The sequence below is a fragment of the Primulina huaijiensis genome, chromosome 13 (assembly GCF_012295235.1).
Source record: "Primulina huaijiensis isolate GDHJ02 chromosome 13, ASM1229523v2, whole genome shotgun sequence".
NCBI classification, from domain to species: Eukaryota; Viridiplantae; Streptophyta; class Magnoliopsida; order Lamiales; family Gesneriaceae; genus Primulina; species Primulina huaijiensis.
In genome coordinates this window covers 19198069-19224993 of record NC_133318.1, presented here as the reverse complement: position 1 = coordinate 19224993, position 26925 = coordinate 19198069, and the positions used below count along the sequence as shown (strand labels likewise).

At 33.0% G+C, this 26925-nt stretch overlaps 4 protein-coding genes and 1 pseudogene across 5 annotated transcripts; 3 read left to right on the top strand and 2 right to left on the bottom strand.

Moving 5' to 3' along the window:
• Positions 1–1843: 1843 nt before the first annotated feature.
• LOC140990971 (purine-uracil permease NCS1-like) lies at positions 1844–3736 on the bottom strand. Its single transcript, XM_073460864.1, has one exon. The coding sequence runs from the start codon at positions 3704–3706 to the stop codon at positions 2006–2008; it is 1701 nt and encodes a 566-aa protein (XP_073316965.1). The 5' UTR covers positions 3707–3736; the 3' UTR covers positions 1844–2005.
• A 2943-nt stretch (positions 3737–6679) lies between these two features.
• LOC140991317 (RING-H2 finger protein ATL17-like) lies at positions 6680–7180 on the top strand. Its single transcript, XM_073461229.1, has one exon. It carries the CDS (start codon positions 6680–6682, stop codon positions 7178–7180), a length of 501 nt encoding a protein of 166 aa, XP_073317330.1.
• Positions 7181–8798: 1618 nt separating this feature from the next.
• On the top strand, positions 8799–13047 carry LOC140956287 (vacuolar protein-sorting-associated protein 37 homolog 1-like). Of its 2 annotated transcripts, none has more exons than XM_073413002.1 (7): positions 8799–8970; positions 9147–9377; positions 11012–11099; positions 11594–11633; positions 11729–11775; positions 11886–12006; positions 12468–12629. In XM_073413002.1, exons 1-7 carry the CDS (start codon positions 8954–8956, stop codon positions 12521–12523), a joined length of 600 nt encoding a protein of 199 aa, XP_073269103.1. In that variant the 5' UTR covers positions 8799–8953; the 3' UTR covers positions 12524–12629. The 2 variants fall into 2 exon arrangements, with proteins under 2 accessions (XP_073269103.1, XP_073269102.1); XM_073413001.1 differs by having other exon boundaries at positions 8800–8970; positions 12590–13047.
• Positions 13048–19508: 6461 nt separating this feature from the next.
• On the top strand, positions 19509–24029 carry LOC140991841 (threonine dehydratase 1 biosynthetic, chloroplastic-like). The gene is made up of 8 exons (XM_073462000.1): positions 19509–20203; positions 20726–20905; positions 21000–21476; positions 21709–21957; positions 22046–22119; positions 22494–22611; positions 23636–23770; positions 23891–24029. Exons 1-8 carry the CDS (start codon positions 19742–19744, stop codon positions 23957–23959), a joined length of 1764 nt encoding a protein of 587 aa, XP_073318101.1. The 5' UTR covers positions 19509–19741; the 3' UTR covers positions 23960–24029.
• Positions 24030–24096: 67 nt separating this feature from the next.
• Positions 24097–26925, bottom strand: LOC140991316 (beta-galactosidase 15-like; annotated as a pseudogene).

Genomic DNA, 26925 nt, shown 5'->3' with positions numbered 1-26925 from the left:
TACTTCTTGTTGTAAATATTGACTGGATCAATCCGTCTCGAGAATATAGATCCGTGAGACCGTTCACACGAGACTTACCCTTATTTTATTAATAAATATTTTCAATTATAATACTAATAAATTATTATTTTTTATTTTTTAGAATTATATATATATGTATATATTATAATACTAATAAATTATTATTTTTTTATTTTTGAGAATTATATATCTATATGCCTGTGTATTTTATGATCCTGATATGAAAACGCGTGAGTAGTATAATTTAATTTGATCTCTTGGGGAATTAAATACAAATAACGCTCATTTTTGTTTCAAAATGATATTATTTAATTTATTTACATAGGATGGATGATAATCCATTCGAATATTTCAAAGGAAAATACATTAATTTTAGACTGAGAAGATTTTATATTTGGTCATATAATTTGTATGTTTTTTCATTTTTTGACATGTTATTAGTCAATTCACCATATTATTCTACTAATTAATTTTTTTATTTTAATATTTTTACCGGAGAGCTGACATGATACCTTAAATTATGATGTGTTGCCAAAAAAAAATGTGTTCATGGCAAAAAATACAAGTTAGTTGATTAAAACTGTGAATTAATAGTTAAAATAACAAAAATGAAGAATGTAGCAATCAAAAATTTTCTCCCTTTTAGATACATACTGAACTGAATGTAGACGAAAACTTTGACAAAAATAATAATATAAAAAAATAAATGATAAGATTAGAATATTTTACAAATCATCCAAATCAATAAAAATTATAATGCCATATAAACCACTAATTAAATAATTTTTGTTCTTAAATGTTTAAAATGCCATATTAACAACTAATTCAATAAAAATCGAGTAAAATTAATTCAATAAATTTTTACCCATGAAGATATCGACATCAATAAAAATTTAAGACCCCAAAAACCGAATTTTTCTTTTTTCTTTTTTGTAATTCTTAATTTTTTTAATAATAATAAATATTTAAAATAAATAATAATAATAAATAAAGAATATGATGGTGGGGATAGATTTCAATGCTGGCTTCAACATCCAACTTCCAAGCGTCGAATTAGGGTTGGATTTGAGTAAAGCAGCCCAAACTAAAATTTAAGGGCCCGATTTAATTATTGTGATCCATCCCATGTTTTACAGGCCCAAACGAACATCTTCTTTTGCAATGTGAATTAACTAGTATAGTTTTCCAAAAATTTAGTACACATGGGTAATATATTGGGGGTCCATAAATTCAAAAGAGCAGGTCTCTTTTGAAAAAATATCTAGATTTATATCTATTAGACGGTTTTATAAGAATTTTTGTGAAAGTTAAAAAACATGAAAATTAAAATTCATCGTAGTTTTTGAATTCGATAGAAAAATGAGTTACATTACATTGCTAAATAATTGTCATCCAAATAAAAAATTTCGCCATTGACCTACATTGATGTGAACCATAAAGGATTTAGTTTCATTTAAATGATACAGAGAGAGAGATTTCTTCATAATAACTCTTGCTCGATTCAACTTTGTATTATTTGTGTTATTTTATATCTAACATAATTTAGATAACCTGAGATATATAGACTCGAAAATACAAAAATTTTTCAATAGAAAATATCTAAATTGGTAAAATATGTGGATGTTTGAACATTAGTTATGAGTTTGATTCTTCCTACCAACACTTTTTCGGATGATCTGTCATATGAGGCTTGTTCAGTGCGAGTTATTTAACTGGTGTGGTTTGGGTGTTAATGCGGAGGTTTACCCAGTACACATCGAAAGGTAGCGGTTGCAGGTTCCTGCGTCAATTTTAAAAAATAAAATTAAAAAATTCAAAGTAATTTACAAATATGCATTTCCTTGCAATATACACGAGTTTAAGGTTTATTTTTGAACTTTACAAGGAAAAAAAAAACTAAAACAAAATAAAAATAGTGGCCAACCAAATAGACAAGTCATAAAGCTATTCTGGGCATTATTTTTATTTAAAGAAAACATAGAAACTAAGGTGTATTGGGCAACACGGGATCCACGAGCTGATGACTCTTCCTTTTCCCTCTCAAAAATGAAAAAATCCAGTATATAAATCCAGCAGTAAAGAAGCTGAAGAACCAAGCATTGTTATAAATCACAGTGAAAATACACGGACTCGAACTCAAGATCCCAAATTTAAGCAATAAACCAGGAATCACAGGCAAGATTCCTAGGATCAGTGCCCATAATGCTGTCAAATTGTAACCACCAGAGTAATAATACATCCCTTCAGGATTCAATGTGTACAAATCCCTTAAACTCAATATCGAACCTCGAATCAGATAATAATCCACCAAGATTATCCCTCCAATAGGTCCCAACAATGCAGAATACCCAACTAGCCACGTATAAACGAAGCTTTCGCTGGACTGGAGCAGACGCCATGGCTGAAAAGCAATCCCAAGAACTGCGGTAAGGATCGCTCCTCTTCGAAAAGTGAACGTTGAAGGGCTCAGATTGACTAGTGCATTTGCAGGAGCAACAACATTTGCAGCAATGTTGGTAGTAATGGTGGCAAGACTTATGCCAAAAATGGCTAGAATTTTAGAAAAGAATCCACCGCCAATTTGTTCTAAAAGTCGGATAGGATTAGATATCACACTCCCAAAAATCACTTTTGTTGATGATGTTACTGCTAGGCCTACAAATGTGAAAGCACCCATGAAAATGGGTAGCCCGATTTGGCCCATAATTTGATCCGATTCGCTCTTGGCGTATCTAGTGAAATCCGGGATGTTCAGCGCAACAGTAGCCCAGAAACTGATATTTGCAGTTAAAGAAGGGAAGAAAAGCGGCCAAAATTCAAGATTTGTAAGCCTCGAGGATAAGGATAACATGTGGCTGAATCCACCGGCATTTGTATATGACCAGATAAGAAGACAAGAAGTTAAAAACATAAGAATCGGAGCAGAGTATTTTTCAAGCTCCCTAATCCCATCAATGCCATTCCAAACAATCGCCAATTGAGCCACCCAAAATGCAATAAAACAAGCAAATTCAAGGGGGGAAGTGCCGAGCCAAGATAAAGGTTTCGCAAAGGATGATTCTTTAACAAATCTTGGCAAAAGAATGAAAATCGCTTCACCCCCAATCCAAGATTCAATCCCATACCAGCCACAGCCAACGAGAGCTCTAAGAAGAGTGGGAATATGTGCACCCCTGATACCAAAGCTCGACCTAGCCAAAACAGGGAACGAAATCCCATACCGAGCCCCGGGATTGCCTGTCAGGATTAAAGGGATTAACAGGATAAAATTTGCAGCAACAACAGTAGCAATCCCTTGCCACCAAGCCATTCCAAGATCAACCAAACTTCCAGCTAAGTAATATGTGGGCACTCCCACCACAAGGCCAACCCACAAACTAGCCATTTCGAGACCGGATAAAGTCCGTTGAGCCGACGTTGTCGGATTAAGGTCATCATTTGTTAACGTGGGATCAGGTTCAAATTCATCAAGATTGATGGGATTTAACTGGGATTGATCACTTTCTTTAGCCCTGAGAGAAAAAAAGGTGATTCTTTTTGCAAAAGTATTTGGTTGAAGATGGATTACAGTTTTGTAGGGGACTTTACTGAAAGGGAAATTGGTTTTGGTGGTGGGAAAGAGAAAGCCATGGCTGTGGGGATGGGATTGGGAATGGAGATGGAGACTACACAACTTGGACACCATGATTACTTGGAACAAGATATTCAGATTGACTTTTGGAATCTCTTATAAAGATTGGAGATACTACTGTTATATATAAAATGCCCCATGAAATGGTTGCCGAATTATGTACTGTGCTTACTTCACAATGTTGATATAAAAAATTCAATTTTATTATTTTTTTAAGGATAAAAATGATACATAATTGAATTGATTTGTTTTAATAATGTTTGGTGATGGTCATTTGTCATATAATGATCAAGAAATAATGTTGATAAAATAATTTAACTATGTGAAAAATGAAATTTTCATTTGGGATGGAATGATTTTACAAATTTTTTTTACCAACATCCACAATTTTTTGAAGAACATAAATATGAATTGATTTGTTTAGTCCATTTGTTTTTGGATGAATTATCGAGCTCGAAACTCAATTATAATAAAAATATTTATCAATTAAAAAAATGAGTACGTCTTTGAGACGGTTTTACGAATCTTTATCTGTGAGACGGGTCAACCCTACCGATATTCACAATAAAAAGTAATATTATTAGCATAAAAAGTAATATTTTTTCATGGATGACCCAAATAAGAGATATGTCTCACAAAATACGATCCGTGAGACCGTCTCACACAAATTTTTGCCTAAAAAATTACATAATCGATATAAAGAGTTTGCTGTGTGTGAATGTTATGCATACAAATTATGACGCAATCAATGTACAATGAAATTTATTAGCAATTAGTATACTTAAATTTGATATAGATTATTGTTCTTCTTTTTTCAAAAATTTTCCATTATTGATTAAGTCGTTAGATGAAGAGTTATTTTGCAACTTGGCATAATTTATACCACAAATAAGAGAAAGTTGAACGATTATTTCAATATGAAATAAAATAATAATCTACAACCATCATATAAAATATCTATTTATTTATTTATTTTAAAACTCAAAGAGATTCCCTATCAAATCATGATCATGATTTTGTTTTGCCTCGGAAGTCATACAACTGATATTGATTCTAAAGCACTGAATCAAATTTTCCTATAAAANTGCATACATATTAATTGTTTTTTTGTGCAAAATAATATTTGTGTAAAATATTTAGATATCATGTTAAAATTCAAAATATTTTTTTACAATAATATTTTAAGTTAGTGGTGATGTGATTTTTTTTAAAAAAAAAAATCAAAATTTCAGATAAAAGTTAAAAGAAAATATTATTGAGATATGTTACTTATAAATTATCCATGAATTTACTAAAATAAATTTTTATCATATTTTTAAAAAAAATTAAATAGACATTAAATATTTTTGTGATCTTATAGGGGTATTTATGGTTCATAAGAACTTACACCATGACCTTAAAGTAATAGACATAATCTATTGGTTGGTGATTACATCTTCTGTCTTCGTCTGATTTCCTCCACAATCAGAAGAATATAGATGGGCAAGATTTTGATGGATCGTAGTTGTTGCATCAGATTGTAGAGTCCAAGGTGTGGGGAAAAGCGGCCATGGATACATAGAATTTATGTTAACAAACAAATTAAAAGAAGCTTATCAAATTAAAGTGTTTGAATATATAAAGCGTGTAGATAGGAGAAGATTGTGAGAAAGAAATATGGCATATTGTGAGTCGTGGGAAGAGCGGAGAAACCGTCCAGCAGTTTGCAAAAAAAAAAAAAATCATGGACGGAAGAGATAACTGTTAAGATTGGAACTTGGACCTAACTCAACCCCAAAAGTTAGCTCAATGGGGGAGGATTGTCCAAGTCCATATATGTAGCTTCTAGGTTATTTATCCAACCGATGTGGGACAACCAACACACCCATTCACGCCCAAGAATGAACATCTGGAGCGTGAAGTTTACAAATGACTCAACTATGGGCAGAACGGGTGGCCTAACTATAGACAGTCCAACACATAACGGTGGAACCTGGCTCTGATACCATGTTAAGATTGAAACTTGGATCTAAGTCAACCCCAAAAGCTAGTTCAAGAGGGGAGGATTGTCCAAATCCATATATGCAACTTCCAGGTTATTCATCCAACCGATATGGGACAATTAACAATAACAACATAAATCTCGAAAAAATTATAGCAACTATCTGCAGAAAACTTAGTCATAGTTTCACGTTTTTCATTCCATATTTGAGTAGCACAAGCGTTCTTGTTCGTATTTCAATATCTTTCTTTTTTATATTTTATATCTTGTAAATTTTTATAATTTATTGAAAATATAAATATGCCATAAATTTATTAATCAATTTTTAATAGTTTTTTTTTTGTTTTGAGGTTATATTTTATTTATTAAAAATATAAATTTATAGTAATCGTGATTTTAAAAGTTAGATTTTTTAATTTTTCTTGCATTTTTATACTTCACACATCCACGTCACATAAATATTATGCGCACAATATTAGAACTGTGCACGTAACATTTCTTGATAGAGTAGGTCTCTTGTGAGACGGTCTCATGAATCTTTATCTATGAGACGGGTCAACCTTAACGATATTCACAATAAAAAGTAATACTCTTAGCATAAAAAATAATAATTTTTCATTGATGACTCAAATAAAATATATGTCTCACAAAATATGATCCGTTAAATCGTCTCACACAAGTTATTGTCATTTCTTAATATATGGAATGACAAATTGCAATCCAGCTGTCAAATTTCATGCAACGTTAATATATAAACCAAGAAAATTTCTATATCCCATAGCCGGATTCAGCTCCACCTGTTGCATCAATCACCACAATTTTAAATCCTACAACCCTAAATCAATCTTAAATATAACGCGTGTTCATTTTTTCTTATAAATCTATAAACAATACATGCCGTTGTGCCATTCATCAGACAAAAATCTTCTCTTGTTCATTTCTTATTTCTTACTGACCCACCGTTTTCTTGAATCCACGTCTCAAAAACAGACACAGAAAAGGATTCCTAAATGAAATCTGCGGCAGAATCTACTAGATCATGATCTATGGAGGGAGTGACTTCACCGCCTGGATCACAAACTAGAGCACACTCCAGTTCATTTTTATCTCCATTGCTGATCTCCACGGCGGGCATAGTTGTCACATCTGTGGCCATAATCGTCTACCATTTATTCCTCGTCAAGTACTTCTTGAGGCGGCGACAGGAACTCACCACCACAGCTGCGCAACCCGTGCCGGTCGTCGTCTCACCTGGAGTGGAGAAGAAAGTTCTCGACGCCATCCCTGTTCTTGCGTTCTCCGCCGTGAAAGGCGGTGACCAGTACCTCCGATTGGATCAAGAAGAATGTGTCGTGTGTCTAGGGGGTTTGGAGGACGACGATCTGGTCCGATCACTGCCTAACTGCAAGCACGCTTTTCATGTTCCATGCATCGATCAATGGTTTCTTGCCCACACGAGCTGCCCCTTGTGCAGGTCCCCGATTCTGACGCAAGACAATCCCCAAGAAACTTCGGCAGTTACCGCGCAGACAAAATTACAATCCTGACGAAGAAGCTTGTTACACGCCGGATAACATGGAACCATCACTGCCGAGTGCACGACGCTTTGGCCTGCTCCGCCACTGTATGTCGTTGGAGCTGCCGCACGTGGCGGAGATGAAATCGGCGCAACGTTCGATCGGCGGATTGAATCGATCCATTTCAATGGACCCATCTTTTGTCGGGATTAACATTCAAAATGAAGGAGAAATCAGATCGAGTAATCCCGGGATTGCTTCATCTTCTTCGAGGGGTAAATTGAAGAGGAGTGAATCGTATAGGACGAGACCAGTGAACCAACTTCATCGTGTGTCGTCCAAGTTGAGGAGATCATTTTCAAGTTTACGTCTGGGGAAGGGGAGTCAAGTTGGGCCTGTTCTTCCTTACTGAATAAATTTTCATTTCTTTATTAAATTTTTATTTTTAAAAAATTAAATAAATTTTGTGTTATGTATAAAAATTAATTAACATTGGGAGAGAAGTATAACTCTCTTGTTATCTGCAATCAGGAGAAAACATTTGACATCAATCAGTACATCAGTACACATCAGACATGATTTTCTTGTAATAATAGATCATTTTCTCATTTTAAGAAATTGGTTAATAGTCCAGTAACAAATACGAATCGAGATTTTTGGGGATTTTATCAGTCCTACGCACATCCTCTCGTCATCATGTAATTTATGTTGTACCTATCATGTCTCAGACTTTCGTCTTCGCAAGCGTGACTATACAATGAGTCTATGTAGAGTTACTTAGTATTCATCATTATTTTACAAAAATGATTAATTAAGTTTTTATATGGATCAATTGTAAGTTATTTCAAACTTTCATTTCAACAAATGTGATACAATAGTTTAACAATAACCCTTTTTTTTAGAATACGACGTCCACGTCGCGAATTGACTTATCGATATATCAATGCCAAAAATTTAGATGTGATTATTACATATTCAAGATGTATATTTCTTTGTCATAATATTTTCCTTGTATAACTTCCCTTTACTTAGTATACTATTAGAATTCGTAAAATAAAATTTCTCTCAATAATTGTACCAACTAGTAGCTTATGATAATCAAATTGATATTTTTTTTATGATATCAATTGTATGATGAAATGTTTGATGTTTTGTGAAAAATTATAATTGGTTATAAATGTTATTAGTTTCAAATGCTCCATTTATATAAAAATCATGGTTAGACTTAACACGCGACATAGTAAATATTTAGTTATTTTAATTAATTAACTAAAAGAAATTGTTACATGAAAATGGAGATGCAGTTATTGGCAATTGAAAAGTCAAGGGTAATATTAGGATTACTAATTTCAGAAACTTCAGAGCAATTAGATAATGGAGCATCATACACATGTATATTTGTAAGATTGACATACATGCAATGTAATAAAAAATAATAATCTTGATATAAAAATAATATTTTTTATTGAGTAAATCAAATCGAAAATTCATTTCACAAAATTAATATTCAAAAATATATTGGAATCATAAAAATATGAATATTCAAATAAAAAATTTGTTTTACAAAATTAATATTCGGATATATAGAGGCATCATAAAAATGTGAATATTCACAACGCAAATTTAATAAAAATAAAAGATAACTTGGTAAATGCTACATTTCAAGTCAAGGCTTATCAAACTCAGATAGCTTGGTCTCTCCATTGAAGACGACAATCGATTTTTTCTTTTAGGGTTTTCGATCCTCTTTCTGATCCCTTTGGAATTCATCCTACAATCGACGACTGACACCATTTCAAAGTCATGTTCAAGAATTTTTGGTAATCATTTGTTTCTCAAATCAATCGGTTTCCATTGGAAGGAAGTAATGATTTAATATTAATTGATGCTTTGAACTTTTTCTGTTTTACATGGTTTATTTGCCTTTCGCGATGAGACCTTTGCTTTATTAGGCCTGGAATTTATTAATCTTTTATTGTTTCTAATCGAATTGTAGGAATTCTCAGGAGCAGCAATCTCAGCCACGGCCACAGGAGATGCCTACAAATTCGTGGTATCCCCCTTCTGTTGTTGGTTCACCAAGCTTTTCACGCCCGGCGACGCCTGGCGCTGGCTCCAGCAGTTCTAGCGGCTTCACTGTGTCAAGACATGTAGATCGACAAAACTCTCTGGTGAATGTTTCACCTGCAGAAGCCGGAGGCATCATTGCTTCGTTGAAAGATAAAAGGTGAGTGCTTTGTATCATTAAGTTAAATGGGATGATTAATCCATTAAATAATTCTACTTTTCATCAATTTTGTTCTGTGTTTTAAGGCATTAGTTCCTGCTTGGTAAAGTTGTAAAAATATGATTTTTTTGAGTACCTTAATAGGAAGAGAAATTCGATGACTTTATCACATTGTCGTTCCTAACCTGTACCAATCAACAGTTTAACTGAAGATCGGTCAAGGGCGTCGTTACTCACCAATGGGATAAAAAAAAGTAGACGATCTCATGGTGGTAAATGTTCATAAAGGAAAAATGAAGAAAGATTATGTTAGAAGTTCAACTTTCATTGGTTCATAATGACACTATTTCTAATTTCGTCCAGTTGGAGGATTATTCCTCCGCTCCTTCTATATCTTGGGATTTGCATATGCGGAGGGATCCGAGGGATCTTTGTTAGGATCTTTAGAGAGTGTCGGATTGGTTGAAGGGTTGAATATACCAGGGTGTGGGTTGGGGATTGTTAAGGAGTTTTCTAAGTCAAATCATTTTATGAGTCTTTATTTCCGATTAGGGATGTCCCTGTGTTCCCGTCCTTTAATGTACTTTGGAAAAGCCCTATCCCATCTAAGGTTCAAATATTCTCGTGGACTGCAGTGCTGGGTAAATTGCTCACTTGTGATATGATGCAAAAGAAATGGTCTTTGTATCCTTTGTGTCCTAATTGATGTGTTTTGTGTCGGAAGGAGGTGGAGAATCAGGATCTTATATTTGTTCAGTGTTCTTTCATGAGAATTCTTCTATTCGAAGCTTTGGAGGAGATGAATTTAGTATGGGTAGTCCTGAGATAAAAAAAAACAAACAAACAAACAATTGTGTCATTTTTTTCTTTGCTGGGCTCATTCTTGATTATTTTTGTTGGTTTTCAGGCATTACTTGTTTGGATATGTTTTGGTTAATCAAGTCTTCTTTTAGGCCCATGTGGTAACTATAGGCAGGTTCTTATACCTAACAAGGCACTTAAGCGAGATTTATGTATATCCTTTTTCCTAGATACTTTGAGTTTTAATATTGAATTAAGAGTATTATTTGTGCTCTTCTTGAACAAAAGATTTTATAGGAGCGTGATCTTTGTGGCAATCGAAACTCGACTTATCATCGTCATATAATAGCTGTTTGGATGTGGCATCTACAAATTGATACCAGGTTCTGACCTCTTTATTAGTAAATGGTCGGGGTTCGTACCTAACGTGTGGCTTAGGTTCCTGCTAGATGTATAAGCAACAGGTTGAAGCTTTCTATGGTAGTGTAAGCCTTTGTTGAACTAGCAATTTTGTGGATTTGTTTATCATATGTTTATGTGTCTTATTGATATATTTTCGGGGTTCACATCTAATTCATCAATTAAGTTGTTCTTTATCTCCTCACATAAGATAGTGATGAAGTGTGAAAGTGAGTGTCACATGTTAGATACTGCTTTTAAGCTTTCTCTATTTGTTTAGAATCCAATTATCTTAACATGATCACATTCTCTTACTTTGTCATCTGAAAAAAAATTAATATAAACGTGTATGTAAATAATTTTGGCAGTAAATTGTCATATATCTGTAAACTTGTAGAGTGTCTCGTCATCTTCTCCATTTTTTGATGTTTCAGTGTTGATGAGCTGAGGAAGCTCCTATCCGACAAGGAGGCATATCAGAACCTCTTACTTTCACTTGAACCTGTCAAAACTCAAAACAGGGTAAGTTACATTTCGTGGTTTTTATAATATGCCCGCACTCCACTGTTCAATCATCTTACTTGAACAAGGTTCACATGCAGGGTTCTGCACTTTTTCTACGATAGGTTTTTTTAGAATTGTGCGATACAAGTGTCTTAAGTAGGTAAAAACAATAAGTTTGGGGCCTTTTATGTTGTGTCATAATGGCATACCTTTTAAATTGACGAATACTAATAATTTTGACCTTCCATTAGCTTCTGAACATTTAAAAGGGGTGTGACTGTTTCCTGAAGCCAATCATTGTTTTTTATCGATCTGAGTTTTTTCGTTTAATGCATGTCAAAAAATACGCTGGACTGTCTCTTGTCATTTGATATGATTTGAGTTTCTGTCGTCTTTGCACTCACACATGACTCCTCTCATTTTGACGCTGTATTTTCTTCATTCACATCATTGCGAGTTTAATTGCCAGAACTATTTTGACACACTTGCAATTTTCTTTATAACCAAATTAGGTCAGAGATGAACTGAGGAACGAAACACTGCAGCTTGCTAGTAAGTTCTTTATTTACTTTTGCTTTAATTTCTATTTGAGTGCAAGACTACATTATGATCATAATCAAATAAAATTGTTGATATTTCGCTTGCAGGAGAGAATCTGGAAAAAGAACCACGCATAATGGAGCTTAGGAATCAGGTAAAGTTTTTGCCCTCTGAGAAGGCATTTACTTTATATTTTCCTTCAGCATTTAATTTAGACGTAAGTAAATGATTGAAATCGTGTTTATCTTCTTTTTGTGGCTTCAGTGTAGAATCATTCGAACAACGGAGCTGGCCTCTGCACAAGAAAACCTGCATGATTTAGAGAGGAAAAAGGAAGAAACAATGAAATGTTATTCTCCCTCTTCTCTTCTGCATAGACTACAAGGTAGTTTTAACTGCATGTTTTATACAGCTAATTTGTTACTCTTACATATTTTGTATTGAACTTTAAAATTTGGAAGCAGTAACCCAGTCTCTTTCTTGGTTTCACATACAACTATACAAGTATTTGTTTCGACTAGGAGGAAAGTGATTCTTACACACTCATTACAATCAGAGTCTTATCCTGTTTGACTCGTCCAGACCCTTTTTTCCCAATTTGCCCCAGAATTATCTGATTTAAGTTGGGCTTTACTTATTATGATCTGTTGATTATACAACAAATCTTTCTCCCTTCTTCCAACATTTTTCTTCATTTTTCATGAAACACGATACTTATTTCCTGCATCATATATATAATTCATTCTTCTTGACAAACTTGATTGAACTTTTGCGCCTTGGATCTTGAACTTTTCCTCATGCATTTCTTTAAGCCTAAACTTTCACGACATTTGCATATTACTGAAGGGACAGATGTTTTCCTCAAAACCATGCATATGGTTTTCAAGGAGGCTGGAAATTGAAATTATTGAACTACTTATCATCAATACGACTGTTGTCTGATCGATAGTCGTGGTTGCATTGTGTAGCTGCAATGAATGACACAGAAGAGGAATCCAATGCCTTTCACAGGCAGCTTCTTGACAGAGAGAACGATCTACCAGCTTTTGTACAAAAATACAAGAAGATGCGCTACACTTACCATAAACGCTCTATTACCCATCTTTCTGCAAGGACATCATTCACAGCTTGAATGTTTCTTCCATGTGTATGTGTCACCAAACAAAAATCTGTTATTCAAACTTGTGTGATTTCTCCTGTAACTATGTAGTAAGATTTTTATTTCATGTAAACCTGTTTTGGGATTTTTGGATAGCGCGACACCTGCTTGTCTCTCTTTGTAGTTCAACCTTCTGCTTGAATATCATGTCAAAATTTCTGGTGAAATATTTGGTTGAAATATATTTTTGTAAATATACTTTCGAATAATGTATTGGAGAATGAGATGTATTTATAGTTTTATTTTTTGACTGTAATAATTTTTACTGCAATTGTTATTATGTAAGAATGTTGAATGAGTTAGATTATTTAGTTTTTATCAGAATATATGGAAAAAGTTCTAAAAATATATTGACTGTACTGGATTAGAATGTTAACATCTGTTAGTTTATGAAGGATGGTAAAATATTTAGAGTTGAAAATAACAACAATGCTGTGAGAGAGGGGGATAAAATCATGCTTTAGGGAATAACAATATGTATAAAACAACAACAATAACAATAATTTTCTTTATTAATATTTTTTGAACGATTCTCACAATAACAAATTGACAATGCAAAATTCAAATCTTTATAATCCTTACAATAACACTAATGTCGTATTTCGATTGCTATACCACGCAAGATAGCAGGGGCAATTGTTATTTCCCATTCCCTCGGTAAGTTCTCTTTACAGAGCTGATGGATTGGAACTATGATCTTGTTTTAAATTAACCCACCGTTTTTGGAATAAAATCACAAACTATTATGTTATATTAGTTGATGTTGCCACTATCTATGACAAAGGAGCCAGATGTTCACCCAAGTTCATGGGCAGCATAAACGAGAGAGAGTCTTGTTTAAATCTATTTGAACTATGAGGTCTTATGAAACTTTCATTAATGAAATCAGCATCATCCCAACTTCTTTCCTGATGTATTACTGGTTTTGCAGGTTACTTCATCTCTTTCTCCTCATGTGACACCAATTGTTTCCGATGGAAATGAATGCTGTCTAGTCTCGACAAGGTTAATTGGATTCCCCATTATTTTGATTGTTATATGATCACCAATTTCGTTTCTGACTCGAAATGATACTTGACAAAACATTCTTAACATGAGACTGTTTGGACAGTATAATGAGATCGTTTTCTGTTGTTAAACAGTGTGACAGAGTCGTTCCCACCTGTTTCTTTCAATTTTGCTGGAGGTGCATCCTTGGTTTTAAGACCAGTTGACTACCTTGTTCAAAAGGGATTTTCCGTGAATATTCGAATTATAGTCATAATGGATAGGCAAATGTGTATCTTATTCACAAGTTCACCGATCAAATGTGGGACAAAGTTCAACTGCTATTTTCTTGTTACAGACCTTGTTCTTAAAGACAAAATCTTTGTTTATGATTTGCCTCATCAGAGAGTAGGGTGGGCAGACTATTGTAAGTTTTCGATTTTCTTTCCCTTATGTTTCATCATTCTACTTAGAATAACATTGCCATCCCACGTAGATCCTGCCAGAAATTGAGACTACCTTATCAAATGTCTCATCTAAAAGGCTACTAGTGGCTTATAGGCCCGTCATTTGATCATCTAGCTGAAAACTCGTTTTATCTCAAAAGTCCGCAACTGTAAACCATTTAAGACATCTGAATCACATTTCTGCAGGTTATTTGTCTGTGAATGTCTCCATAACATTTGGGAAAGACGAAATGGTAAATGCTGGAGAATTAATCATGAGCAGCAGCTCGTCAAGTAACGTACCCTTCAAAAGTACATATCAGATTATTAATGCTCTCTCGCTGCATATATTTTTATACGTCGGATGCCTCCTGTTTATGTAAATCATCTTCCAGCATAGATTCTTGGCCTGGATCCCACGACACTAGACTAGAAATCGGGCTCTCCTCAAAGGTTTGTCCTTTTTAACATTTGCTGTACTTAGGATTCATAGAAATGAAAGGTGATGGATAAAACGAGTAAGGTAGTTTCATTTTTCATTTCATACAAAAAAGAGATGAAGCCTTGGGAATTGGTCTTTTTCGAAAGATTGTATTTCTGTTTTGGTTTATCATTTGTAAATGTGACAAAATGATTCAAAAGATTTCTTGTTTGCCCCTCAGTTTCTGACTTTCTGTGGTTACTAGCATCAACTGATGTAGATAGAAATTTTGAGTCTGCTCAAATATTATTTTACTTTTACTTTTTTTCGAAATGAGTTCGAACATGTTTGAACATGATTATGAGTCGAATTTTGTGTTTGGCAGCTCATGATCGTTTCAAAATTTTATTGTGCTTGTTAATACTTTATTAAATACATATAAATAACGTACGAAAAATGATAGGAAAGATTTAATTTATATTAAGATATTCTTTTATGAGGTGAAATGATCAAATATAAAATAAATATAAATACATTTTTTTTTTCTATTTACGCCTTTCAACAACTATATTAGTCTTTCTGATCGTAATTTCCACCTTTTTTTTAATCAACAAAAATGCATAAAAAAATTAAGATAATCCACGAAAATTTTTATAATCACCCTACTTATGTTTTATGATTAACTTTCGGGGGAGTGGAAATTTGATATACGAATTACATGCATTATTTATGGAAGACCCGTACGGCAAAATATTTGATGGGTTAGCCTGGACTGAACTAAGAAGTATTTATTAATAACAAATGGGTACGTATAGCAATTTTATTTTATATATATTTAATAATGCTTAGCCTGCATGCAATATATTTAATAAAAATAAAGTAGCACGAATGCCCCATATGCCATCCAAGTAAAAAAAAAAAAAAAAATAAAATTGGAACTTTGTTAGCTTCACATGTTTTGACTAAGTCTCATGTTTCACATATTCATGAGATTAGTCGATCCGATTAATATATTTAATGAAAAATAATATTTATGAGTCGAGATTTGTTTGACAAAATTGATATTTAAAATGATCTGATTAATATTTTTTGTGTTATTTGAGTAAATCTGATTTCTCAAAACCCACGACTACCTGTTATTTTCTTGAAATGTAAGTATTTTATTCTTTTCTCATTCTTTTCAGAATGCTCTCTTATTTTATTTTTTTATTCGATTGTCTACTTGATTTATATATTATATTAACATGTACCTCGACACAATAATTTTCTTATCATGAACTTTTTTTCACATAAAAATTTAGAATAAATTTCTTGTGATATGACTTTGTAAATATATATTTGTGAAATGGGTCGAAGTGATCCATATATATAATAAAAAAATATTACTTCTACATATAAATTAAATTTTTTAATGAGTAGAGTCGTGTTTGATATTTGTCTCACAAAATTGACTAATGAAATGGTCTCATCTTATGAGTTTTTATAAAATTTTATTTTTTTATTTCATTTTAGTCTACGAACTATGAAATATTGGTTTATACTTCAGCGCACACGCACACACATATATTGTATGTATATATGTGTGTAATATGTATATGAATTTATGCATCCAAAATATATACGAGAGAATTTTTCTACTGATATAGAATATATATATGAAGATCTTTTCTATGATATATATATCGAGATATGATATGTTAGACACTTTATAGGTGTCAGTTACAGGTTGAACATCTTGTAGAATGTCATATCAGCTATTTCTTCACACATATTTTCAAGTTTCGAGAAACACGATGCATTAAATGTTTTCAAGATGTTCACATACATCTTGCCACTTCTATTATATGATCTTGGTTGATGACCCGTTACACGTTCTTACATTTATATGTAAATTTCTCCACGTCTCACCAAAAGAGCCCTTTATCTTTCTTACTTTGCTTATAACTCAATTTGATATGATATTTATAAATGAAATATAATTTATATTTGTACTACATGAAAACCAAATGTTAAAATTTCTTTAAATTTTTATGCTCAAATTTAAATTTGCATTCAGTCATTGTCAAAAAAATATTATGTGTTTACACTCTCTGATCTATAACAAAATGTGTTCGAACTCTCTGGGTTCACATGTGTTTTTTTGAATGAAAATTGGTACAAAATATTAAAAAATATAACACTAATATATGATATTTGAAATAACCAACTATTTCAGATCTGATACTAAAATTTGATTTTTGAGTACCTAAACATGTGTAATAAATGTTGATATTCATAAAAGTGTTTCAATTTTATACTCAAAATATATATGTTGTATCATATATAAAATTTCCAAATATCATATATCAGTACTATATTTTCAATATTTTGTAATAATTTTCACCCGAAAGGACAAATCTGTCAGTAATACCAATATTTGCTATACAGGTTTGCGTACTTAAAAAATCATATATTAATACTAGATCTGAAACAACTGTTACTCAAATATCATATATCAATATCATATTTTTAATGTTTTGTATCAATTTTCATACAAGAAAAAACACGTGGGTCAAGATAGTTCATAGGCATTTTTCTCACACGAGCACTGAAAACAAATTTTTGTTTGTTTTTGGAGATTTTTGAACAATTTACCGAAAACATTCTTATCTATTATATTTTACAGAATGAATAATATATGGGGCATCCCCACAAAATTAAATAAATTTAGACCATGCAATTATTGCTCTCTGACTATTAATTGTATTTTGTCCGCAAGTCTATGAGAAGGAATTAATAAGTCTAACGTCATTCTCTCCGAACAATAATAGCTAGGTGGAGTTGTACATGATATAAAGGTGTCCGCAAAATTGATTATTAACATAAATATTTCGCGAATGTAATTAAATAAGTTGACCGCATACCCGTTGTCTGATATGATTGAAGAGATCCAATTAATAGGGGCCATAATTTTTTTTTTTATTTTTTTATTTTATCATAGACGGACTGATCCAATTAAAAAAAACTAATATAAAAAGTAAATATTTAAAAATGAAAATATAATAAAAGACTAATTTATAATCAAGGAACAATGAGAGCATTAGATGGCATGGCATGGCATAGTGGAGTGACACATGTTTTTTCCATTGTGATATCGTGAAGTGTGCAGTATTACATGGACACTTCATATGAAAATAGCTAAAATACAAAAAAAAAAATGGAAGATATATTCTAACAATTATTCTGCATTCATTATTGTTTTATATAAAGGGTCATGAGAATTTGCATTTTTTAAATTTTTTTTAATGTGATTTTGATCGTCTACGTTATTAAACACAACAAGATTTGCTCGAGGCTGATATCCATGACCATGACACGACACTACATACTATCAATTGATCCGATTAGCATGGTATTAATATTTAAGGCTTTTGTAATTTTTTTTTATATATCAAATTCAATGGCAAATTCGGATATTCTCTATGTTAAATCTCAAGTCTTAAAGTAAAAAATGCTCAAAAATTAATATTTTACAAAACTCTTTTTTTTTTTTGGAATATGTCAAATAATATTGATATATATTTTCTTATCTTATGCATACTTTAATGTTTGTGTATTATTATTATTATTATTATTATTATTATTATTATTATTATTATTATTATTATTTATTAATTTATTTACAGTACGATGAATTATTTTGTCAACACTGACGGTTCCATATATTAAATTAGAGATACAAGCAGCCAGGTTGGGTCCCACAAAATTCCGCATTATATTCATAAGTATCTAGAATACCGGCATCGCATTAAATATATATTAGTCTATATATTTGATATGAACGAAAAAATAATTTGTCACTGTTGTTATATATAGAGTCATCAAATATGATATTTAAGTTGTTGAATTATTTAAAAAATTGGAGTTGTCGATTGAACTGTGTAACGATTTAAAATATTTGATTTGGATCGTTACCATTAAAATCGAACGTGGTAGTATTTTAAAATTAAAATTAAACAAGAAAGAGGGATCTGAGAGCAGCTTTTTGTTCCATTGCTATGTGGAAGCTTGAAGTCCGTCCTAACACGCCCTCCTACGGGCATGTGTCTGCATCAAACTACGAAAACACGACAAAATAATAATACGATGAACAGTTTATAATTGAAATATAATTTCGTGTGGGGTTTTTCAAATTTAATATTTAAATTGAACATTTTAGAAAATGACAAAAAAATATTCAATAAAGAACCACTGATGCGATTTTTTCATCATAAATATATTGGTGACCAAATACCTCTTGAGTTCGCGTCACTTACAACGCTTGAATGTTTTTTTTAAAACTAAAATAAAAATTTTAAGTATTAGTAAAGTGAGCTTATTTTAATCTTATATAATTTCTTACATTAATGATTTTTGAAACATAAAAATCTCACAACTAAAGTAATATTAATAAATAATATTACTTTGCCGCCATTCAAAACTCTTTTTTTTTTATTAGATGCCTAAATTTTAGATACGACAAAAAAATTTTAGTTTTTACTATTGAAATTATGGAGATGTTTAATAAAATAGTATTTTCGTTGAACGACAATAAATTAATAGCTTCGTTCGAAAAAATATTAATAAAAAAATTGAACTTAATCAATCAAAGACCTACTTGGTGAACTCTAATACCCTTACGAATAGTGACCGAGCCACATTCATATTTAGCAATTTAGGTGGTCTAATTTTTTTTAAATTTATATATAAATTTTGTATAATTTTGAAATAATATAATATTAATTCGGATAGATCAATTTAAAATATTAAAAAAATATAAAATTTAAAATTTTGATTCAAGCATAGTTATATTTTTGACTCTATCACTGGTTACGACGTTGGTGTCGGCGTTTTAGTCAGGAAGGAGTAGCTTCCCATGCAGGCGGTTCAATGAGTTACCCGGCACAAACAAATAGACATATTCACTTCAAACGTGTCAATCTCTGATTCGCTGTTGGCCACTTGCGCTTTAGTTTCCTACACTGCACGACGCATACTCAAGAGTATGATACTCTATTAAATTTTCTGGCCGGTGCCTCCCTTCCTCCCTCGTTTTTCTCCTCTCTGCGGCAGAGTAGTAAAACTCCCGATGAAAATGGAAGCTCTCCGGTTCTCAGGCCATGCGCAACCCCCACTTTTTACTGCAGAATTCACCGTCAAAAAGCCCTCCGCCGCCGTAAAGAGCACATGCATAAAGCCATTGATCCATGCCACACTGTCGAAGTCGGTGGCGAAAATTTTACCGACCCTCGAGATTCCGCTGCCTAGGATGTCTACACTGTCACCACCTCCGGACAGTAATGTGGGGTCTCATTTGGAGAGAGTTTCTCCGAGTTCTCTGCAGTGCGAGAGCGGGTATTTGATACCGAATAAGAATCACTCACACAACGGTGCGGCGGGTAACGGTGGCTTGAATGCAATGGAATATTTGACGAATATATTATCCTCTAAGGTGTATGAAGTGGCGTACGAGTCACCATTGGAGCTGGCCACCAAGCTCTCGGATAGGTGGGGAGTCAATGTCTGGCTCAAGAGAGAGGATCTTCAGCCCGTATGTCCTCAATTTTATGCTAATATTACATAATGTGTGTGGCATCTTTCTGCCAGTATGCTTATCGACTTCAAATAAGAAAAAAAATAACCACCATATTTGCATGCAAGAAATTGCAAATTGGCCAGGATGGAAATTCCAATATTTCAGCTGAATGTGGAATGATGGATGAAATATGGCAAATTTTTCTTTGTAGAATTTTTTTTTAACCATGGAAATCATTATGTGACTTTATCATTATTATTATTTTCTAACTTTTGGATGGAATAATTGTCATGAAACGTTTTTAAACTTTCAATCTTGGTTAGTCTATACTCTTTTTTTTCCCTGAATTTGGACAACAAATAAATTTATTATTGATTCTGGGAAAGTTTTGGAGCTTTGTAGTGGTCAAGTTTCCCTGGCGTGCTTTGTTTTTACTGAGCTTTTGATTGAGGAAAAAGAAAAGATGTGAAGTCCGTAGCTTTATGGTGCGGTGTGGCAGGAGATCTTGGAATGTGAATATGATATTATACTTCGCAGGTTTTTTCATTCAAGCTTCGGGGTGCTTATAATATGATGGCAAAGCTTTCGAAGGAGCAACTCGAACAAGGTGTGATATGTTCATCTGCCGGAAATCATGCACAAGGTGTGGCATTATCCGCTCGGAAACTGGGCTGCAATGCAGTCATCGCTATGCCCGTTACCACACCAGAGATTAAGGTTATTGCTTATTTGATTTGTTTAATTGTAGATTTTTGTTTTCTTGTTCTTCCCTATTGGTATAACAATATTACTAAAACCTTTTTATGGATAGTGGAAATCGGTCGAAGGACTGGGTGCCACTGTTGTCCTAGTAGGGGATTCTTATGATGAAACTCAAGCTTATGCCAAAAAACGAGCCGAAGAGGAGGGTCGTACGTTCGTTCCACCTTTTGATCACCCAGATGTGATCATAGGGCAGGGCACAGTAGGAATGGAGATTGTTCGGCAAATGAAAGAGCCTCTAGAAGCGATATTTGTGCCAGTCGGTGGTGGGGGCCTTATTGCTGGTATTGCTGCCTATGTGAAAAGGGTCTCCCCTGAAGTAAAAATTATAGGAGTGGAGCCATTTGATGCGAATGCAATGGCATTATCTCTGTACCATGGCCGGAAAGTTATGTTGGACCAAGTTGGAGGTTTTGCTGATGGTGTAGCAGTCAAAGAGGTTGGCAAAGAGACGTTTAACCTTTGTAGGGAACTGATAGATGGGGTAGTTCTTGTTAACCGGGACGCAATTTGTGCATCAATAAAGGTTAAATTCCATTTTAACTGTTTGGGTTCATCATTTTTCATTCTTCTTGATGCATTCTCAGAGACTGCTGCGTTGTTGAATCAATCTATACGCGAAATTGTTTTGCCCCATCCTTGTTCTTGTATTCTCTTGTTATCCGGCTTTCTGCAAGCCAAAAATCATGGAGTTTTTCGAGGTTGACGTCCTTCAGATGTTAATTATCTGTCTCGTATTTGATTTTGCCTTATGACAGGATATGTTTGAGGAGAAAAGGAGCATTTTAGAACCGGCCGGTGCTCTTTCTTTAGCTGGGGCCGAAGCTTATTGTAAGTACTACGGAATTAAGGGTGCAAATGTTGTCGCGGTAACTAGTGGAGCTAACATGAATTTTGATCGACTGAGATTGGTAACCGAACTTGCGGATGTTGGTGGACGTCGGGAAGCTGTACTTGCCACTCACATGCCTGAGGAACTTGGGAGCTTTAAGCGATTCTGTGGGCTCGTGGGTTTTCTGATCCATCTAGGCCTGTTATTTCCCACCATCTTATGAAATGAATCCAAGTTTATGTTCTTCAGTTGTCTGTTTGCAGGTTGGACCGATGAATATTACCGAATTCAAATACAGATATAATTCAGATAAAGAAAATGCTCTCGTATTATATAGGTAAGAGGCGCATCTCACATATTTCCTCATGGAGTACACAAAAAATAAAGTAAAAGTCAAAGAATTGACAACTAAGGTATTTTGATGGAGAAATTCTTTAAAAAAAAGTGATATTTTGTTGGTGTTTTACTTTAAAAATCCAAAATCATGAAGCTAAAAAATGTACTTTTCAGGTGTTTTGTTTCAGCTTCTTTATCAGAAATATACATAAAAAAAACTTGTTCGATATTTTAATTTTTATGCAAACATAATCTGCATTTACCTATTTAAGAAAAAACCACTTCAAAAAACTATTCTTGAGAAAGTGTTTTTTAAACCAGGTGCTTTTGTATCCAAAATCACTCCGAGTTATCTTTTCTTTTTCTTTCCTTCAGTGTCGGGCTTCACACGAAATTGGAACTGGATGCGATGATAGGAAGAATGAAATCAGCTCAACTACTGACCATTAATCTTACAGAAAATGACTTGGTCAAAGATCATTTGCGGCATTTGGTTAGGGCCTTTTTAGTTATTTCTAAATTTAATTGAATTTGTGAACACTCTGTTTCATCAATCTGATCGATGCCCATAGCTTTTTTTAAGAATGTACAGGGGAGTTAACATAACTTGAAAAAAGTGGCTTTTCTTTTTACCTTTTGAATTTTGTACGCTAGTTAAGGAATCATGCAGGCCGGCTAGCTTAAAAAGCTTGAGCAATTTCATAATATATTAAACAAATTCAATCTTGAAACTCTTGTCCGTAGGTCATCTTGTTAAGCGAACAAGCCCAGTTTGCTCATTAACTTGACATGTTCTATCTTAATGTTGTGTAGCAGAGCCGGATAGTTGTCTTTCAGACTCCAAATTCTACCATGCCTTTTAAAGAATGCCATCCAGGGGGTGGGGATTCTGTTAGAATAAGCAGAATATAAAATTCAGAATAAAACATAATCAGAATTTGTGCCTGATACATTCGTGAAATGTTCAATAAATTCTGTGTGTAAAACTGCAACCTGCTGAAAGTAGGAGGGCTGAACCTGATGGCTATTTATTTAGGCAATTTCCTGAGCAATTCAGTTCCATCAGTTTGAGGTCCAACTTCATTTCGATATTGTACACATTATAAAAGGAGAGTTATTAGAGGAACACATGCTGTTTTGGTATTGACAACATTTGTCGCGTGGCGGCTTTCTGCAATAGACTGTTGTCAGTCAGTCAGATCAATATTGTCTTTTTACACCTATGGTATAGTGTTTTGCTTTAGAGCGTTCATGCATTATCTATTTTTTTTGGTTTTATAGTTTTATACGAATTTTGACATGAAAGATCAGGAAAGTTTTCTCTATTTGGTATAATTTTCTATTATTTTTTTAAAATCACTCGGACGTTTTAAAAAATTTACGTCCCTTGGGAGATGTGGAAGTAGACTACGAGTTTTGGTATATAGTCCTTATATTCCATTTTTTGCCTTAAGTTCTACATGTGTTGGTTAGAGTATGCATTCGATTTGTGCGCTTACTTCTCTTACTTTTTCCAGATGGGTGGCAGATCAAATCTTGAAAATGAGCTTCTATGCCGTTTCGTTTTCCCAGAGAGGCCAGGAGCTTTGATGAAATTCTTGGATATGTTAAGCCCACGTTGGAACATAAGTTTGTTCCATTATAGAGCACAGGTAACTTTGATGATATTTAAAACATGTCACCATCAATTTCATCCGTATGCATATGATATTTTTATCGTCGTTATATATACCCTCACATTCCATGTTTATATGCATATACTGTATCTATAGGGAGATACTGGGGCAAACGTGTTGGTTGCCATCCAAGTATCGAAAAATGAGATAGACGAGTTACACTAAGCAAGGTTATGTAATTCGTCCCTACTCTTGGTGCAAAGTTTCGTTCAAACACGAACTTGAATTCCCCATTTCTCACCCATTTTGATCCTAATATTCAATGCAAAACTTAGAAAATCAATCGAGATTCATCATCAAAATTAGATAAACACGAATGTGGGATGAAGATAGTAATTACCAATGTGTCTCTGATTGACAAATGCATGAAGTACATGGCAGTTGCAGTCTACTTGTAATGTTACCTCTTCACCCCAGATGGGATCATTTCCATACAAGTTCACACTGCATGAAAAAACCTTATCATTTACGATCCAAACAAAATCGAGTCCAAGTAGCTTCAACTTCAAAAAACAACATGGAAACAGTATAATACCTTGTCATGTACCATAGATAATCACTTGTATCATTTGTCACAAGCTTTTGGTCAATGAGTCCTTTAGCATAAGTAAAACCTTTAAGGTTTCTACTATACTGAACGGGACATCTCAAGTGCTCCATTCGCTCGCTTCTCCACTTCCAATTCAAATTATAATGTAGTCCTCTCACAGCATCTTCTGGTAATCTCTTCTCCATTAATGATGTTTGTGCGTTCACCTATCATAAAATCCAAAAAAAAAAAAAAAAGTCTCCCTTTTAGAAATCATACGAGGTTTAATCAAAATTTTTATTCCTGTCCTAATATAAACCTCGTTTTCTCCCTACCCGGGCTGTGTTGTAGACTTCAGTGACACAGTCAGGAAGAATGCTAACTGACCAAGATGGAACAGTGTATTTCTTGCCTTCAAAATCTATTGTTATGTCTTCTTTGTCATTTGCATTACCAAAGAAACATGCCCTTGAACCATTGTAATTGTAAATTGTGGACTGCAAATTGAAAATAATATAAAATTTAATATAATCTTTTCAGCCAAGACACACACACACACACACACACACATATAACGAAAAAGAAAATGGGAAATTTAGTTTACTCACAGACATCCAGTTCCCATAATCTTTATTTGTAGATTCACCATGAGTTAGAATTTTTTCCATTGACATGAGATGGGTATGAAGCTGCTTCAGATGTCCATATTTAGGTTGGTTCAGATTACCTGCAACATTAATATAAAACAAAAGTTAAATTATATTGAAGCATATTATAAGAGTAATATTATATGATAATTAATTCTTGGATTATGTATATTTTACCATATTCATCTAGGGGGGCATCGTAGTCATATGACGTAGTAATATACGGTCCACCGGCTACACGTCCAAAATTCGTTCCTCCGTGATACTACAACCACGTATATAATTTATAATATATGATCAATTTGGATCTTGAAATACATGCGAAAAATTCATTTAAAAAAAATATAAGTTTCCTAAAATTTAAAAGTTAATTCTGTCACAAACCATATAATAATTTTGCAATGTGCCACCATATTGATAGAATCGTCCAACGGAAAATGCAAGATCTTCTGCTGTTCTATGTGGGTCTTTGCCACCCCAGTCCTTGAACCTTAATAAATTTTATATATTTATATGAAGATCATGTAAATTTTTAAATTATATATGACAAAACGAAATTAAGAAAAAAAAATAATAGCTGATAATAATTAAATAATATAAAGAATTATTAATATATACTAACCATCCACTCCAATTTTCAGTCCAAAGCTTTGGGCTATTTTTATGAGGCCAAAACTGGTCGCAATAGTAACCATTACATGTATTGATCTGTTCATTAATTTAAACAANCATTTCCATATTCGTTCTCAATCTGATTTTTAGTCCAAAAAATAGAAACAAAATACAATTAATAGATTCTTCAATAATAAATTGGAGTTTACCTAAGTAATTGGCATATATATGATATTTGAATTTTCTCGTTGAATAAAAATTTAGAATTTGATTGGGAAATTAAATTTTTTTCAAAAATTACACATAAATTTAGAAAAATTTTCATTCGAGAAATAATTGATTGGTTGCGACACCGCGCGCATAGATTTCACATACCTGAGCCATTATAATGGGTCCTCCTTCAGAAGCAAAGAGATTATTTTTCTTCATCATATCAACAATCAAGGTTGTGAAAATCTTCATTTCATTCTGAACCCAAATTAAACAACAAAATTTATATACAAATTAATGCTACTTACATAAAATAAACAATAACGAAAATAAGGCAATTGAGTTAATGGATAACACACTACCATGAAGGCGTCATTTTGGGTTCTGAAAGTGATATTTTGTAGACTATTCAGCCAAACAGGAAAACCGCTGCACATACATTAAAAATATTAAAATATAATTTAGTGAATATGTAAAATTTCCCAATTTTACTATTAATATTTTTAAAAAAAAAAACTAAATTTGTTCATAAATAATACCCATAATTCCATTCTGCACAAACATATGGTCCAATTCTCAAAATTGCGTACATCCCTTCATCTTGAATTGTCTTGATAAACTTGACAAGGTCCAAGTTACCTTCGAATGTGTACTGTGTGAAAAAAAGGAGATTAGTCGCATTTTGCACACACGTTTTTAGTATAAAACAATAAGTATATATATAATATCAAACCTGCCGATATAATGGCTCATGCGCATTCCAAAAAACGTAAGTCTCAATGGCATTGAGACCTCCTTCCTTGGCCTTCTTGATCAATGATGGCCACATCTACAATCCCAACAACAACAAAAAAAAATTTTAAATTAAATAATTTTTAGAAATTATTTAAACATCAACTAAATAACTAAATTTCGTAAAAATCACGATATTATGATAAATCGCGACACAATTTTAGAAAGCATACCTCAGTAGTGCTACGAGGATAATGAATAGATCCAGAAATGATGAGTTTCCTTTCTCCATCGATCTTGATTGCTCTATCATCATATGTAACCTCAACAGCATTTGTAGCCAAATAGAAAGTGAAGAAAATCAACAGAAATAATCTGAAATAGCCCATCATTTTTTCTTT